Source organism: Misgurnus anguillicaudatus, chromosome 7 (genome assembly GCF_027580225.2).
Source record: "Misgurnus anguillicaudatus chromosome 7, ASM2758022v2, whole genome shotgun sequence".
Taxonomy (NCBI): domain Eukaryota; kingdom Metazoa; phylum Chordata; class Actinopteri; order Cypriniformes; family Cobitidae; genus Misgurnus; species Misgurnus anguillicaudatus.
In genome coordinates this window covers 32893242-32906728 of record NC_073343.2, presented here as the reverse complement: position 1 = coordinate 32906728, position 13487 = coordinate 32893242, and the positions used below count along the sequence as shown (strand labels likewise).

The following is a 13487-nucleotide window of genomic DNA, read 5'->3' as shown; positions in this document are numbered from 1 at the left end:
TTACAACGTATACATTTGTGTGCTCCCTGGGTTTGAACCCATAACCTTTGCGCTGCTAATGCAATGCTTTACTACTAAGATATAAAGGGACACATTTAAGCATTTATTTATTACAATTTTGCAAAAATAATAGTCCTGAAAAAATATTTAAATAATTTGATTTTTTTGCTTATTTATCAATTTATTTATTTTAGTTTTCCTTTAATTTCAGTTAAACATATTTAAAAAATTTAAAATACCTAAAAGACATCCATAGCAAATTTTTGGCCATCATATGGGTGATTCTCACGAAACCATTGAAACACCACGGCACTAATGATTTTAGCTTTAAAATGTGTAATATAGTAACATTAAAAAGCATCAGAATTAACACAATTCTGTGTTCTACCTTGCACAATGTGTGATTTCAACATAAGAATTTATAATTGTAAATTTTATCTCATTTTCTGCTGAAATTCTCATTACCGCAATGTGTCCGACTGTGTTTGAACATGCGTTATGTTGTAATTTAATCAAATTAACACAAAAATATTAAGAAAAAAAAATAAATGGATGTTTTGCTAGACTACTTTAGATGACAGAAAAAATATTTACTGAATATTCATGTATAATAATAATGAGGAAAAATTAGGAAAATGATGTGTCCATGCCTGATGTTCTCATCCTCCGCAACACTTTTTGAGAACAGTTTAAGCACACATACAGAATTTTAATAAAGTTTGATTTTGAGTGACCAAGCACATGGACCAGTTACTTCAAGATGGCTACCAGGTAAGATAGTTTTTTTACAGTTAATTTGAAATATTGTCTTGTGAGAATGCTTACACGACATTTTGATTATCATTACCGCAACAGATGCTTATTAAATGTTAATTTAATTAATAGATGCATGATACTTTGATTTTAAATGCATGTGCAGAATCTCCAAATTATGTTCTTTCAGGTTTGTCATGTCATTTTGAAAATATGTCAGTGTTGATGTTTTCTGACTGTTGCGGTAATGAGATTTTTTAGGACTAATTTTTTAAATTATGTCACAAAAAGTGTTAAATGATAAGTAAAAGTTTTTAAATTAATGTTCCCATTTACTCCAGACTTTGTTTTTCAATGTCTGGTGGGAAAAAAAGTAAATTTAAGCAATTTTTACATTTTCATGCTTGACATTTTTAAAACCAAGTTTTCGTGAGAATCACCCATATGATCCTAGCTTTTACACCTCGGGTAAATTATTATGCCATCTCATTAAATGTTGACTAGAAGAGGTTTTTTTTCTTTAAATAAACGTTCACATAACCTTGACTGTTATGTAACAGAGCTTGAGTGAAAAACCTCCCATGTGAAATCTCTATAATGAGATCAAATCTTCTGTGTAATTTCTTTCTAAATTTACTTCAAATGTCTTTGCCCTGTGCTGCATTAATGATAGGCTCATGGCTTGGAGCTCAGATGTTTGAACTCAAACTACAGGGCTATTAAGAAGAGATGCAAAAGTACACTTTTCATCCATCCATTTTAATGTACACGGCCCTAAACCTAACTTATATATTCTGAAGGACTGTAGACTCCTTCATTTTAACATTGCACACATAAAGGGGAATTGATGCATCAAATATGTAGGAGGTGCCATCATCCAAAAATAGTGCTGAAAAAACAGCAGATAATAACCAAACCTGATACTGGAAATAGAAGCAAAATCAGTAAAACACTTTACAATATGGTTGTATTAGTAAACACTAAATGCATAAACTAACAAGAACAAACAATAAACACTGTCGTTCTTCAACATGTAGTAATTCTTGTTATACCATGTGTCTGTTGAATGCTGTATTTTTATTGGTTGAGAAATGTTCCATGAGTACGCATTATTTTACGATAACCGCACACCTAACTTTTCAAATGTCTTAAAAATAGGTACCATGTTTCTGGTAACCGTGGTATAAGCAGAATAATTGACTCTGGTCCTTTGAATTATTCGAAAATAATGCACACTCCGATTTGCATTGTGCTGCATAACCACCTTGGGTGTGCATTATTTTTTTATAATTCAACGGCCCGTCATCAATTATTCCTTACTTAATGTTAATACAGTTTTTCGTGTTAGTTCATGGTGCATTAGGTAAGGAATAATTAATGACAGGTTGGGCTGTTATATTATTCAAAAGTAATGCACACCCCAAGGTGGTCATGCGGCACGATTCAATTGTTTCACTTATACCACGGTTATGGTTATTTTAAGACATTTGACAGGTCAGGTGTGCATTTATCTAAAAATAATGCATACCTGTGGAACATTTCTCAACCAATCAGAATAAAGCATTCAACAGCCCTGTAGTATAACTAATTTTACAATGTTTGATTTTATAAATATATTAAATGATAAAATAAACATATACAAAGAGTAATGCATTTTGTAGAAGTATTGTTCATTGATATTTCATGTTAGCTAATGCCAACAAATACAACCTTATTGTTCAGTGTAACCACAAAATCTTAAATATCTCGCATCAAAACAAAAACATTTAAATCAAACTACTATGTCCTCTGGCAATAATCTAAATGACTTCATATTTTTTGTGATAATATTAGATTTAACCTTGGAATGATTGTGTATTTAAAGTAAGACTGTAGGCTTTCTGACTCATTTAATAACCTTCATTGACATTATTTGACCTCATTTATTAAAATGGAGCACTCTTTATACCAAATTCGAGCTCATTTTCATTTTCTCTGATGGTCCCATGGTGAAACGTGAAGATAGGAATGAGTTCAATGAAAGTCCTTATCTTAAAATGCATTATATAGAGGACAACTTTCAAAGCCAACGTGTTGCACCAGATACATTTTTTTTAAATTATATTTATATTTTTATCCTTTATTTTCAGGACGTTTTGAGTCGAATAAGTGCCATTTTAATTTTGTGCCATTGAATTGCAATAAGTATACCATTCCTAATTTAAATACAATGGCTTGGTTTCATAGACAAGGCTTAGCTAAAGCCAGGACTAAGCCTTAGTTAAATGAAGATGTTTAAGCATCTTTTATAAAAATGCCTTAGAAAAAGATGTTACTGGTGTGTATATTGAGAAAAATTAATATATTTAAGATGTGTCCGTGCAATTTTTTAGTTGAGATGACTCAAACGTGTTTTAATCTAGGACTAACCTTAAGCCTTGTCTGTGAAACCAGAAAAATGAGCGTGGCACATTGCAATAATTTGTTTTTAGTAATTTAAAAAAAAAACTTTATTTCAAATACTATATAGAAGGAGGAGAATATGTGACCAATTCAACTTTTGATTTTAGGACCTGTTAGTTAAATAATTACAATAATCGGTCATAAAAGTGAAGCTAGTTATCAGAAAGTCATATCATAGTTTGCAGATGCAACAATTAAATTTGATATTATGTTATCTCATGCAAAAACAATCAAAATGTTCAAGCATACATAAAAAAAAGTGTCTATCATTTTTGGAATTTCCTTTTATATATTTCTGTTTTTTTGTTCCAGGATCAATGCTTATTTTCATTTTTTACTAAAGTTCTTTTTTGAAAAATAACCTTAATATATTTAATATTACATAGTAAGATCATGTCAATGACTGAAATCAAACTTTGATGCTCCAAATCTCATCATTAGATTATTAGAAAGGGTCACAAATAGTTGAAATATTTATTTGGCATGTTTGTTTTGAAGAAATCAATCTGTCCATGTAGAAACCACATGTGTATGGTCATCTTAAAAACTGTAGAGGGATCTAGCACAGCCATAACTATTAATATCTAGACAAACATCTGCTTGAGGTACTCGTTTTAGATCAATCTCTGTCATGATCCTATCCTCAAGCTGTCTCCCGCTCGCTAGCTTTTCTATCCTTTGTATGTGGGAAGGACACTGCAGTAGCAGCTGCATGTCTGCTGATGTATCAGCTCAGGGGACAGAAGTCAAGCGCAGTGTTCCCTGTTTTGGGAAGATGTGGGGGTTACTGAACCACTTTCGCATCTAATGATGAGAGATAAAATAATTGCACTCTTTGAGATGACTCAATGAATGTAATTATAGCAGACACCCGTATGTGGGCGAGCACATTTGATTTGTGCTGCATCTGAATGAGACAAATAGGCAAGAATTGAAAACTATTGTTTAAATGAGTCACTCGGTGTGTGGGCATGTACTGTAGTAGGTAAGTACTTTATGATTCGCAGGATGGGGGCGATCGGTGAGAACAGAGGATACCAAGTGCAACGTGGGCTTGAGGCTATTACAACCTACGGCCAATCATCGTGGACACGAGCTTTCAAGGACAACCAAAGTCACTCGATGCGACACAAATTAGTGCCTTGCAGCGGGCACACAAGCCAGATTTTAATAAATGAATAAATAAATAAAACCCCAGACCCCTTGTGGCGTGCAGATATGAACTAACATTCACAATTATACAGTAAATAGAACAACTCTGTTTTATGCCGCAGCTATAATTCCCCCTGACCATTTACAGGGATTTTGTAGGGAAATCCTGATACTATTAAAGGGGCCTTTTTTTAAAATGTAAAATAAATGTTTTGTGAAGTGTGTATTTGAAGTTTTAGCTCAAAATACCCCATAGATAATTTATTATAGCATGTTTAAATTGCCACTATATGGGTGATTCTCACGAAACCATTGAAACACCACGGCACTAATGATTTTAGCTTTAAAATGTGTAATATAGTAACATTAAAAAACATCAGAATTAACACAATACTGTGTTCTACCTTGCATAATGTGTGATTTCAACATAAGAATTTATAATTGTAAATTTTATCTCATTTTCTGCTGAAATTCTCATTACCGCAATGTGTCCGGCTGTGTTTGAACATGCGTTATGTTGTAATTTAATCAAATTAACACAAAAATATTAAGAAAAAAAATAAATGGATGTTTTGCTAGACTACTTTAGATGACAGAAAAAATATTTACTGAATATTCATGTATAATAATAATGAAGAAAAATTAGGGAAATGATGTGTCCATGCCTGATGTGCTCATCCTCCGCAACACTTTTTGAGAGCAGTTTAAGCACACATACAGAATTTATAATAAAGTTTGATTTTGAGTGACCAAGCACATGGACCAGTTACTTCAAGATGGCTACCAGGTAAGATCATTTTTTTACAGTTAATTTGAAATATTGTCTTGTCAGAATGCTTACACGACATTTTGATTATCATTACCGCAACAGATGCTTATTAAATGTTAATTTAATTAATAGAAGCATAATACTTTGATTTTAAATGCATGTGCAGAATCTCCAAATTATTTTCTTTCAGGTTTGTCATGTCATTTTAAAAATATGTCAGTGTTGATGTTTTCTGACTGTTGCGGTAATGAGATTTTTTAGGACTCATTTTTTAAATTATGTTACAAAAAGTGTTAAATGATAAGTAAAAGTTTTTAAATTAATGTTCCCATTTACTCCAGACTTTGTTTTTCAATGTCTGGTGGGGAAAAAAGGAAATTTAAGCAATTTTTACATTTTCATGCTTGACATTTTTAAAACCAAGTTTTCGTGAGAATCACCCATATAGGTGTGAGCAAAAATGTGCCGTTTTTGGGTGTGTCCCTTTAAATGCAAATGAGCTGATGAAATGCAAACATTGATCGCCAAAATGGTGGTTTGTTGAAATTGAAACTCAATTGTGCTGTCAATAATTTTCCCTCTTTCTCTCTGTCTATGCACTAAATGGCGGTGCGGTGGTTTTAAAGTGCAAATTAATGGGCTGTATTATTATAATAAGATCCCCTTTTGACATCACAAAGGGAGCAATTCGCATTTTCTATTTTTTCACAATCTTGCTGAGAATGGTTAACCAAAACTAAGATACTGGGTTGTTTTTTTACATTTTCTAGGTTGATAGAAGCACTTGGAACCCAATTATAGCACTTAAATATGGAAAAAGTCAGATTTTCATGATGTCCCCTTTAATTCGAGCCATAACGTGAATCTAGTGCATTGCAATTTTTGCTGTACACTAAACAGAGTAAACAAGTTGCTGCTAATTACCAGCTGCACAATATTCACTTCTCTAATCCGATTAATTTGACGAGAGCATAACAGAAGGCTGTGTATTATACACCATGTGTGGCAACTTACTTTTGCCTGAACCTTCAATAAATCCCATTAACTTGCACAATGTCCATGTACAGAGTTCTTTGCACCAATTTAGCTTGCTAAGTTTCAATTAGGTAACCATAATAAAATAAAATGTTATTCCTCATAAATATTGACATTTTCTGACCTCCAGAGGATGCATCATCCAAAATGACACATAACAGGAAGTTTGCCGGTTATGCCGAAGGCAAAGCCCCAAACTCTTCTAAACCACATTCTGGAGCTGAATTTATTATTTTCCTTGCATATTGCCTAAAGCGGACATTTCACAAGACTTTTTTAAGATGTTAAATAAATCTTTGGTGTCCCCAGAGTACGTATGTGATGTTCTAGCTCAAAATACCGCACATCATCATTTATTATAGCATGTTAAAATGGCCACTTAGGTGTGAGCAAAAATGTGCCGTTTTTGGGTGTGTCCTTTAAAATACAAATTAGTTGATCTCTGCAATAAATGCCAGTGCCGTGGTTGGTAGGTGCAGATAAAGGGGCGGTATTATCCCCTTCTGACATCACAAAGGGAGACAAATTTTAGCACTTAAACATGGAAAAAGTCTGATTTTCATGATATAACCCCTTTAACAAAGTCTGGTGTTCGTTCTGTATGCAGCTGTGCTTGTCACAATCTGGCAACCGGGCACAACTGGTAAACTGGCAGTGGGCAGAATCACACAAACCAAAACAAAAACAGACATTCGAACATGGAATGCACTGGCTAGCATTGTTTTTTGGAGAAACAGGTCCCTGAACTTGGTATGTAAGCATTATTACAGTCAAAAACTTACATAGTTATCTACGTAACGCATTTGCACTTAAGTCACATAATTTGAGGTCAAATTGATGTACATAGCACAAAAAGATATTTGACAAACTATACAAATGTTACCTTTCAACAAACCTCTAAGCCACATAATATTGATGTATTAACTGTGAAGTTTAATGAATAAAAACCATCTGGAATTCATTGCTGCAGAATGAATGTTCCCAATTAACTTCATATAAGGAATTATGTATAGTCTTGAATGAGCTTATTTGCAATAACAACCTGCTGACGGTACATTATCATGCTTATTGCACGGCTATTTACCTCATAAGTAAGGTTAGGAACATTAAAGGTGGGGTGCATGATTTTTGAAAAACACATTGGAAAAGGAAGTTGGGCCGAGTATCAAAACACACTTGTAGCCAATCAGCATCAAGAGGTGTGTTTACTAACTGACATCGTTCCCTGGGTTGCATATGTGTAGGGCGGGTCTATCAAAAGAAGGTGATTTCAAATGTCAACATTGGCTTTTAGAGATCATGCACCCCACCTTTAAATATTGATTTGATATATTTTATTTGCACATTTTCAACAAATGCAGACTAACCACGAGGGAAACTTGTTTACTTCTGGTTTTAAGATAAGACGTTCAAATATTTAATTTGTGTATAATATTAAACTGTACCTGTCAAAATTATTTGCAGCATCTGGGTTACAGTGAGTTTTGAGTGGTAGTTATCTGAAAAGAATTAACCTTGGAATGTTGTGACGGGCCAATCAGAATTTAGCATTTTAGAGACCGGAGTAATAAAAAGGTTAACCAACAAACCTAGATTTATATTAAAAAAAAAAAACGTTTTCATAAGGAACACGATTTAAAAAAACTAAACAAAATTAAATTTTAAAGGAACGAATGAATTAGGGATGTAAAACAGACATCTTGTCATGATACGATCGATGCTCTTAGCCAGTGGTACGATGTTTGCTGATACCTGAAAACATTTATTTGGATTGATTCATTGATATTTAGCGCCCGACAACAGACACAAAATTATCTGCGTCAGTACCAGGGGCGTAGCTAGAATTTTATTTTTGGAGGGTCCCATCTTAAAATGAGGGGGCAACTCATATGAACTCTCATGCAAAGATGACAGCATAAGTTACGCACAACAACACGTGACATGAGCTAATCCAATCAAGTTTGAAAACAGCTGTCAATCAGACTAAGAAATCGACATTTTCTTATTTTATTTCAAGCAATTGGAAATATGAGGGAGCGGACATGTAAATGAGGGGGCCAAGGCCCACCCAGGCCCCCTCGTGGCTACGCCCCTGGTCAGTACTGTCAATAAACGAAAATGCGTGCTTGGGCAGAAATGTGTAGATATCAATATTAGGTATCGATATTTTGCTTGTGGCATTGATGCATTACATCATTTGATCCATGCATCGATCCATATGGATGTATTGTTACACACCTGGAATAAATAAAGTGGACGCAGAATAGCAATGTCACATCCTGCACACAAGTGTTCGCTCAGTTGTACTTTTTGAAAACCATACAGGTCTTTATTTCCTCAAGTACGTCTACTGTGCATCTTCAAATCATTTCAAGTCTGATGTTTCAAAATTGTGCAAAACAATAAAAAGAAGCCTCTGGTATAAAATCCTGAGTGTGTGATAAAATAATCATAAATGCCTTTTAATCTGGGAAAATTCGTCCGACTTTCCTTTCTTCTCTTCTTCAATACCAAGCACTCCAGCTGAATGAAATATTTACAGAGGAGGGGGAGACTTTTGTGTGGGAAACACTTTCTTACCCACAAATCCCTGACATTCCCTAATAACCCAGCAATCTAGTACAGGAGTGAGGTTATTCTCATGTGGTACAAATAAACGAAATGCCAATGACCTGCGGGCATCATGCCATAAGCATCATCATATCTCAATTCATATCCAAGGCAATTATTATGTACTCTACAAATAAGTTAACACCTACATTTGTTCACATAACCGATAATAATTGGCAGGAGGAAGACACAAAAGACTTACGTCTGGTTTGGGAACAAAGGCTCGTCCAGGGATGGTAAAACAGTTTTTGACATTGCAGAGATATTGAGCCATGACCGACAGACGGCTACGTTGGCGGCTTCCTGTGCTTGCTGTTAACCTCTAGAATAAAAAGAGAAATGAAGAAAGACATGAATTTTTTTTTTTTCGTTTTAAAGGTGCAATGTGGGACTCTCAGAAGGATGTCTTGACAAAAATGCAATATAATACATACAACTATATTATGTTTTTTAATCTTTGTAAGTCCTTTTGGATAAAAGCGTCTGCTAAAAGATCAAATGTACATTATCAGTGGTGTATAAAGACCCTACAAAATAAACTGTATTGTTTTAATTACCTTAGAATGAGATGTTTTTATCTACATACACCGCGGGTCTCCTAACATAAAAGTTGCCGTCATGTTTCTACAGTAGCCCTAAACGGACAAACTGCTCTATAGAAAGCATTTTATTACTACATTGTCTCAGACGATGACATATTTGTCCTGTGGCGGCTACTGTAGCTTTACTATGCATTTAAAAAATGAGGGGTGAGCTGTGGACTGAGCTGTTGGTTGCAATTCACAGTCTTACCACTAGATGCCACTAAAAGTCCCATATTGCACCTTTAAAGAGACAGTTGGCCCCAAAATTAAAACTTTGTCATTATTTACCCACGCAAAACAACTAATTTTTTAGAAATCGGTTTGGGTTCGGAAGAAAAATAGAAAGACATAGGGTACTTAAATAATATTAAAGTTTAAGTTTTGGTTAAACTTTCTCTTTAAGCCTTGTTTAGGCAAAATGTTAAATGCTCTCTCATTTGTAAGCTGCTTTGGATAAAAACATCCGAATGTATGTAAATACAGTCATGTGTTTGCGGTTTGAACCTGTCTGACATCCAAATTGTGCTAATTAAGCATGAAAGGAGTCATTCTTATAGCTTATTTGTGACCCTGGACCACGAAACCAGTCATAAGATTCATACATTTATTTGTAGCAAGAGCCAACAATACATAGTTTGGGTCAAAATTATCTATTTTTTTATGACAAAAATTAGGATATTGCGTAAAGATCATGTTTCATGAAGATATTTTTTGTACATTTCCTACCGTAAATTTAAAATATATCTATTGTTCTCAATATATAAGGACTTAATTTGAAAAACTATAAAAGTGATTTTCTTAATATGTTGCATTTTTGGCCCCTTAAATTCCAGATTTTTAAATAGTTGAATATCGGCCAAATATTGTCCTATCCTAACAAACCAAACCAAATTAATTGGTGAAAAGTTTAATATAAAACTGTTACTGTATTTTTCATACATTTTGATTTTTTTATGATATCCCCTCTGTAAACAAATCTGAAAAATGACAGTCAGTATCATACTAATCTCACTTTATTTCTATTCAAAACTACTAGTTGTTGACTGCTGTTGGACAGCTTAATCTGTATTTTTCTGAACTGGTCCACCAAAAGAATAACACTTACTTCAGCAACTTCTTTCTGGAAGGTCAACGTGAGTCTCGTACGACCAAACACAAAGGGTCCGCTTCTGTTAGACATCTGCTCCAGCCACTTTATAATAAGAGGGGTTGACACACTAAAGGGCAGATTTCCAATGATGTGCAAATTGGGTGGTACTGAAACACACAAACAACCATACATTAAACAACCCATCACATTTATGTAGACATTTATACAGGCACCGTCAGATGAGAATATTCAGTATACCCTTTGCTAAATTAGGCCTTAAAGAAGCTTCTAATAACAATAGACAAAATATAAATTAACAAAAGAAAAAAAATTAGTTAGAGATCAGTCAATACATAATAAGGATGTTATAAACACAAAGATGATACTGTGCATACATTCACATGATTCAATGAATGCAAGGTGAACATGCAGAAGTGCATATTTAACTTGAAACTTTATTTGAATGTGTATATGTACAGTACATGCATTTTATATTTAACTTATTTAATGTACTGTATTTGTGATTTCTTGCATTGTTTACCATCTTCCCATGTCTTGGCTATCTTGTCTGGAAACGCTTTGTCAAGTCTGTACGTGAGAATATCTCCGTGTGCTATTCTCAGTCTACCCGGGGCAGCCTCGGACAAAAGCTGAACATGCAAAAAAAGATCAAAACAACTTTAAAAACTTTAGGTTAGATATAAATCATTGACCAAGGGGCACAAAATAATTTACTGATAAAAATATATTTGAGCCATTCCACCGAATCTGTGCCATTTCTGTCCCCAGGTCAGGACATGTAGGGGCGGTTTTCCAGACAGGGCTTAAAACAAGTCCCAGACTAACTTAAATGTTATGGTTGTCTTGACCGAAAACAACTTGATCTGACATATCTTAAAATATATCACTAGCACACCAGTAATGTTTATTTATAAATTATGCTATTAAAAATGACTTAAATATCCTAATTTAACTAAGGATTAGTTCTGGCTTAAGCTAATCCCTGTCTGGGAAACCGCCCCTATATGTATCAAAAATGCAAGAAAATTGTCTCTGAAATACATTTTATGATGATAAAATGTATTTATCATTTCATAATGACCTAACACCAAATTTAAACTATACAATTTAAAACATTACTAACACTGAAAAACAGCATTTTTTATCCATACCTGCTCTCTATCTCTATACTTTTTCTTTAAATATAATAATAATAATAATAATAATAATAATAATAATGAGGTGGTAAACTGTTCCAGAGTATATAAATATAAATATAAATATATAATATAATATAATTATATAATATAAATATAAATATAGTATAGAATATAAAGCATACATTTCTTAAGATATCTTTATTTTTTTGCATTTTGTGTGGGTCCATATCCCATTTTGCTCTAAATATTTTTACCAATGAAAAAGTCATATTATTTTAGATAAAATGCCCATTTTAGTCATTTCCCCCGTACTTTTCTAATTTTTTCCTTTCTTTATATTTTATGATATTGATGCAATGACTGGGAATGTCAATCTTAATGTTCAGTCCTGTTACCTATATTATGTCTTTGACGTAAAATTTTGGTAAATCACTGAAATTTTCTCAGTATCTTCATGCTAATAGCACATATTTAATGCAGCTATATTTCATGTGTTTGCTAAATCTATGCTAAAAACTCAGTGTTTTAGATTTAGTGTTACAAAAGGATAAAAAATGAACTTCAATTTTGACGAGTTACAACATGCAACTGGAAATTAACTCTGTGCAATAGCCCATATGCCCTTAACAACACTAATGCACGCTCAAATAACATAAACACTCAAATACAGCCACAGGCCATTATAAATGTCATATAAAGAGCTGTTTATTCAATAAGGGTTCATGATGAGATCACATTGCCCTTTACTTTAATCCTCTTAAATTTTACAATAATAGATAAAGCTCCTTAAAAAAGATTATCAGTTAACCAGTTTAACTGGTTGTGCATGCATAAATATATGCCAACCTGTAATCCAGGAATAAAGCGTTTATCTTTCTCCACCACGAATACATCTGCAGCCCCAGCTTTAAGTATAGATCTGGTGAGACCTCCCGGTCCAGGACCCACTTCACACACATGCGTGTCCTGTAAGTGTCCCGCCTGTCTGGCAATCTTATCTGAAAGATATAAGGATGTTTTTAAAGTCATGATTTCTATTCAATGCTCAAATAAGATACAGAATAAGACACAGTTGGACTTATCTGTAAGTCTCATATCTAAGAGGAAGTTTTGGGAAAGCTGCTTCTCTGCTCTTAGATTATAAAGTTTGATGATTTCACCAATGGTCGGCAAAGGAGGTAACCGAAAGGTGCTCAGTTTTTGAGAGACGGCCATCTTCCTTTAGTTACATGAACTACAAAGAGAGGTACAAAGGTGATAGCACTAATGAAAATAATACATTTAACTTTACTTGGTGATTTAAAGCAATGATTTAAACATCACAAGTGCTTACATGAGTTAGTGAAAGTCTCAGACTAGGAGGATAACTGTGACAAATTAGCGACACCTGGTGTTTCATACTCTAAACTGCAGGTACTCTGGTGTTGGTCTGGTGCTGACATTTGTGAAAAAATCGTAAATGATATATAATATATATTACATGTGTGATCTTATTCGTTTAACGATTTAATATCGAACAAAGAATGCTGAATATATTATTCATTTGATTTTATATGTAAATACCAACAACTAGACTCAATAAACACTATTTAGTAAAACAGTAGAAAATATGAATATCAATGCGGGGTTTTTATATAACGTTAGATAAATTACTCCAACAAAAATTATATACATTTACTTTAATGAAATCAAACCTAGAAATAAAAATAAACACTACTTTGCTTATAAACAAGCCACATGGACTCGCTCCTGTCTGAGGAATTCACCAAGGGTCTTTAACAGTGACTTCTTAAAAAGCCAAAATATAAAAAACAACATCTATCTTTAATAAAAGGTATGTTTTCGCACAAAAAGCGCTTACAAAAGTCACACTAGACAACACGTTTTCTCAC

The 13487-nt window shown here is 33.5% G+C and overlaps 1 protein-coding gene across 3 annotated transcripts in view; it reads right to left on the bottom strand.

The window, feature by feature from the left end:
- Positions 1–13487, bottom strand: part of tfb1m (transcription factor B1, mitochondrial) — a 31696-nt gene that overhangs the window by 17887 nt on the left and 322 nt on the right. The window contains exons 1-6 of one of the 3 annotated variants that reach the window (XM_073869755.1): positions 13457–13480; positions 12681–12829; positions 12442–12596; positions 10977–11085; positions 10451–10602; positions 8964–9083 (exon numbers count right to left, since the gene is read on the bottom strand). In XM_073869755.1, the coding sequence (XP_073725856.1) occupies positions 8964–9083; positions 10451–10602; positions 10977–11085; positions 12442–12596; positions 12681–12810 (666 nt within the window). In that variant the 5' untranslated portion in view covers positions 12811–12829; positions 13457–13480. Of the gene's footprint in view, positions 1–8963; positions 9084–10450; positions 10603–10976; positions 11086–12441; positions 12597–12680; positions 12830–12928; positions 13015–13456; positions 13481–13487 lie in introns of those variants that run through there. The other 2 variants (XM_073869754.1, XM_073869753.1) reach the window with 2 other exon arrangements.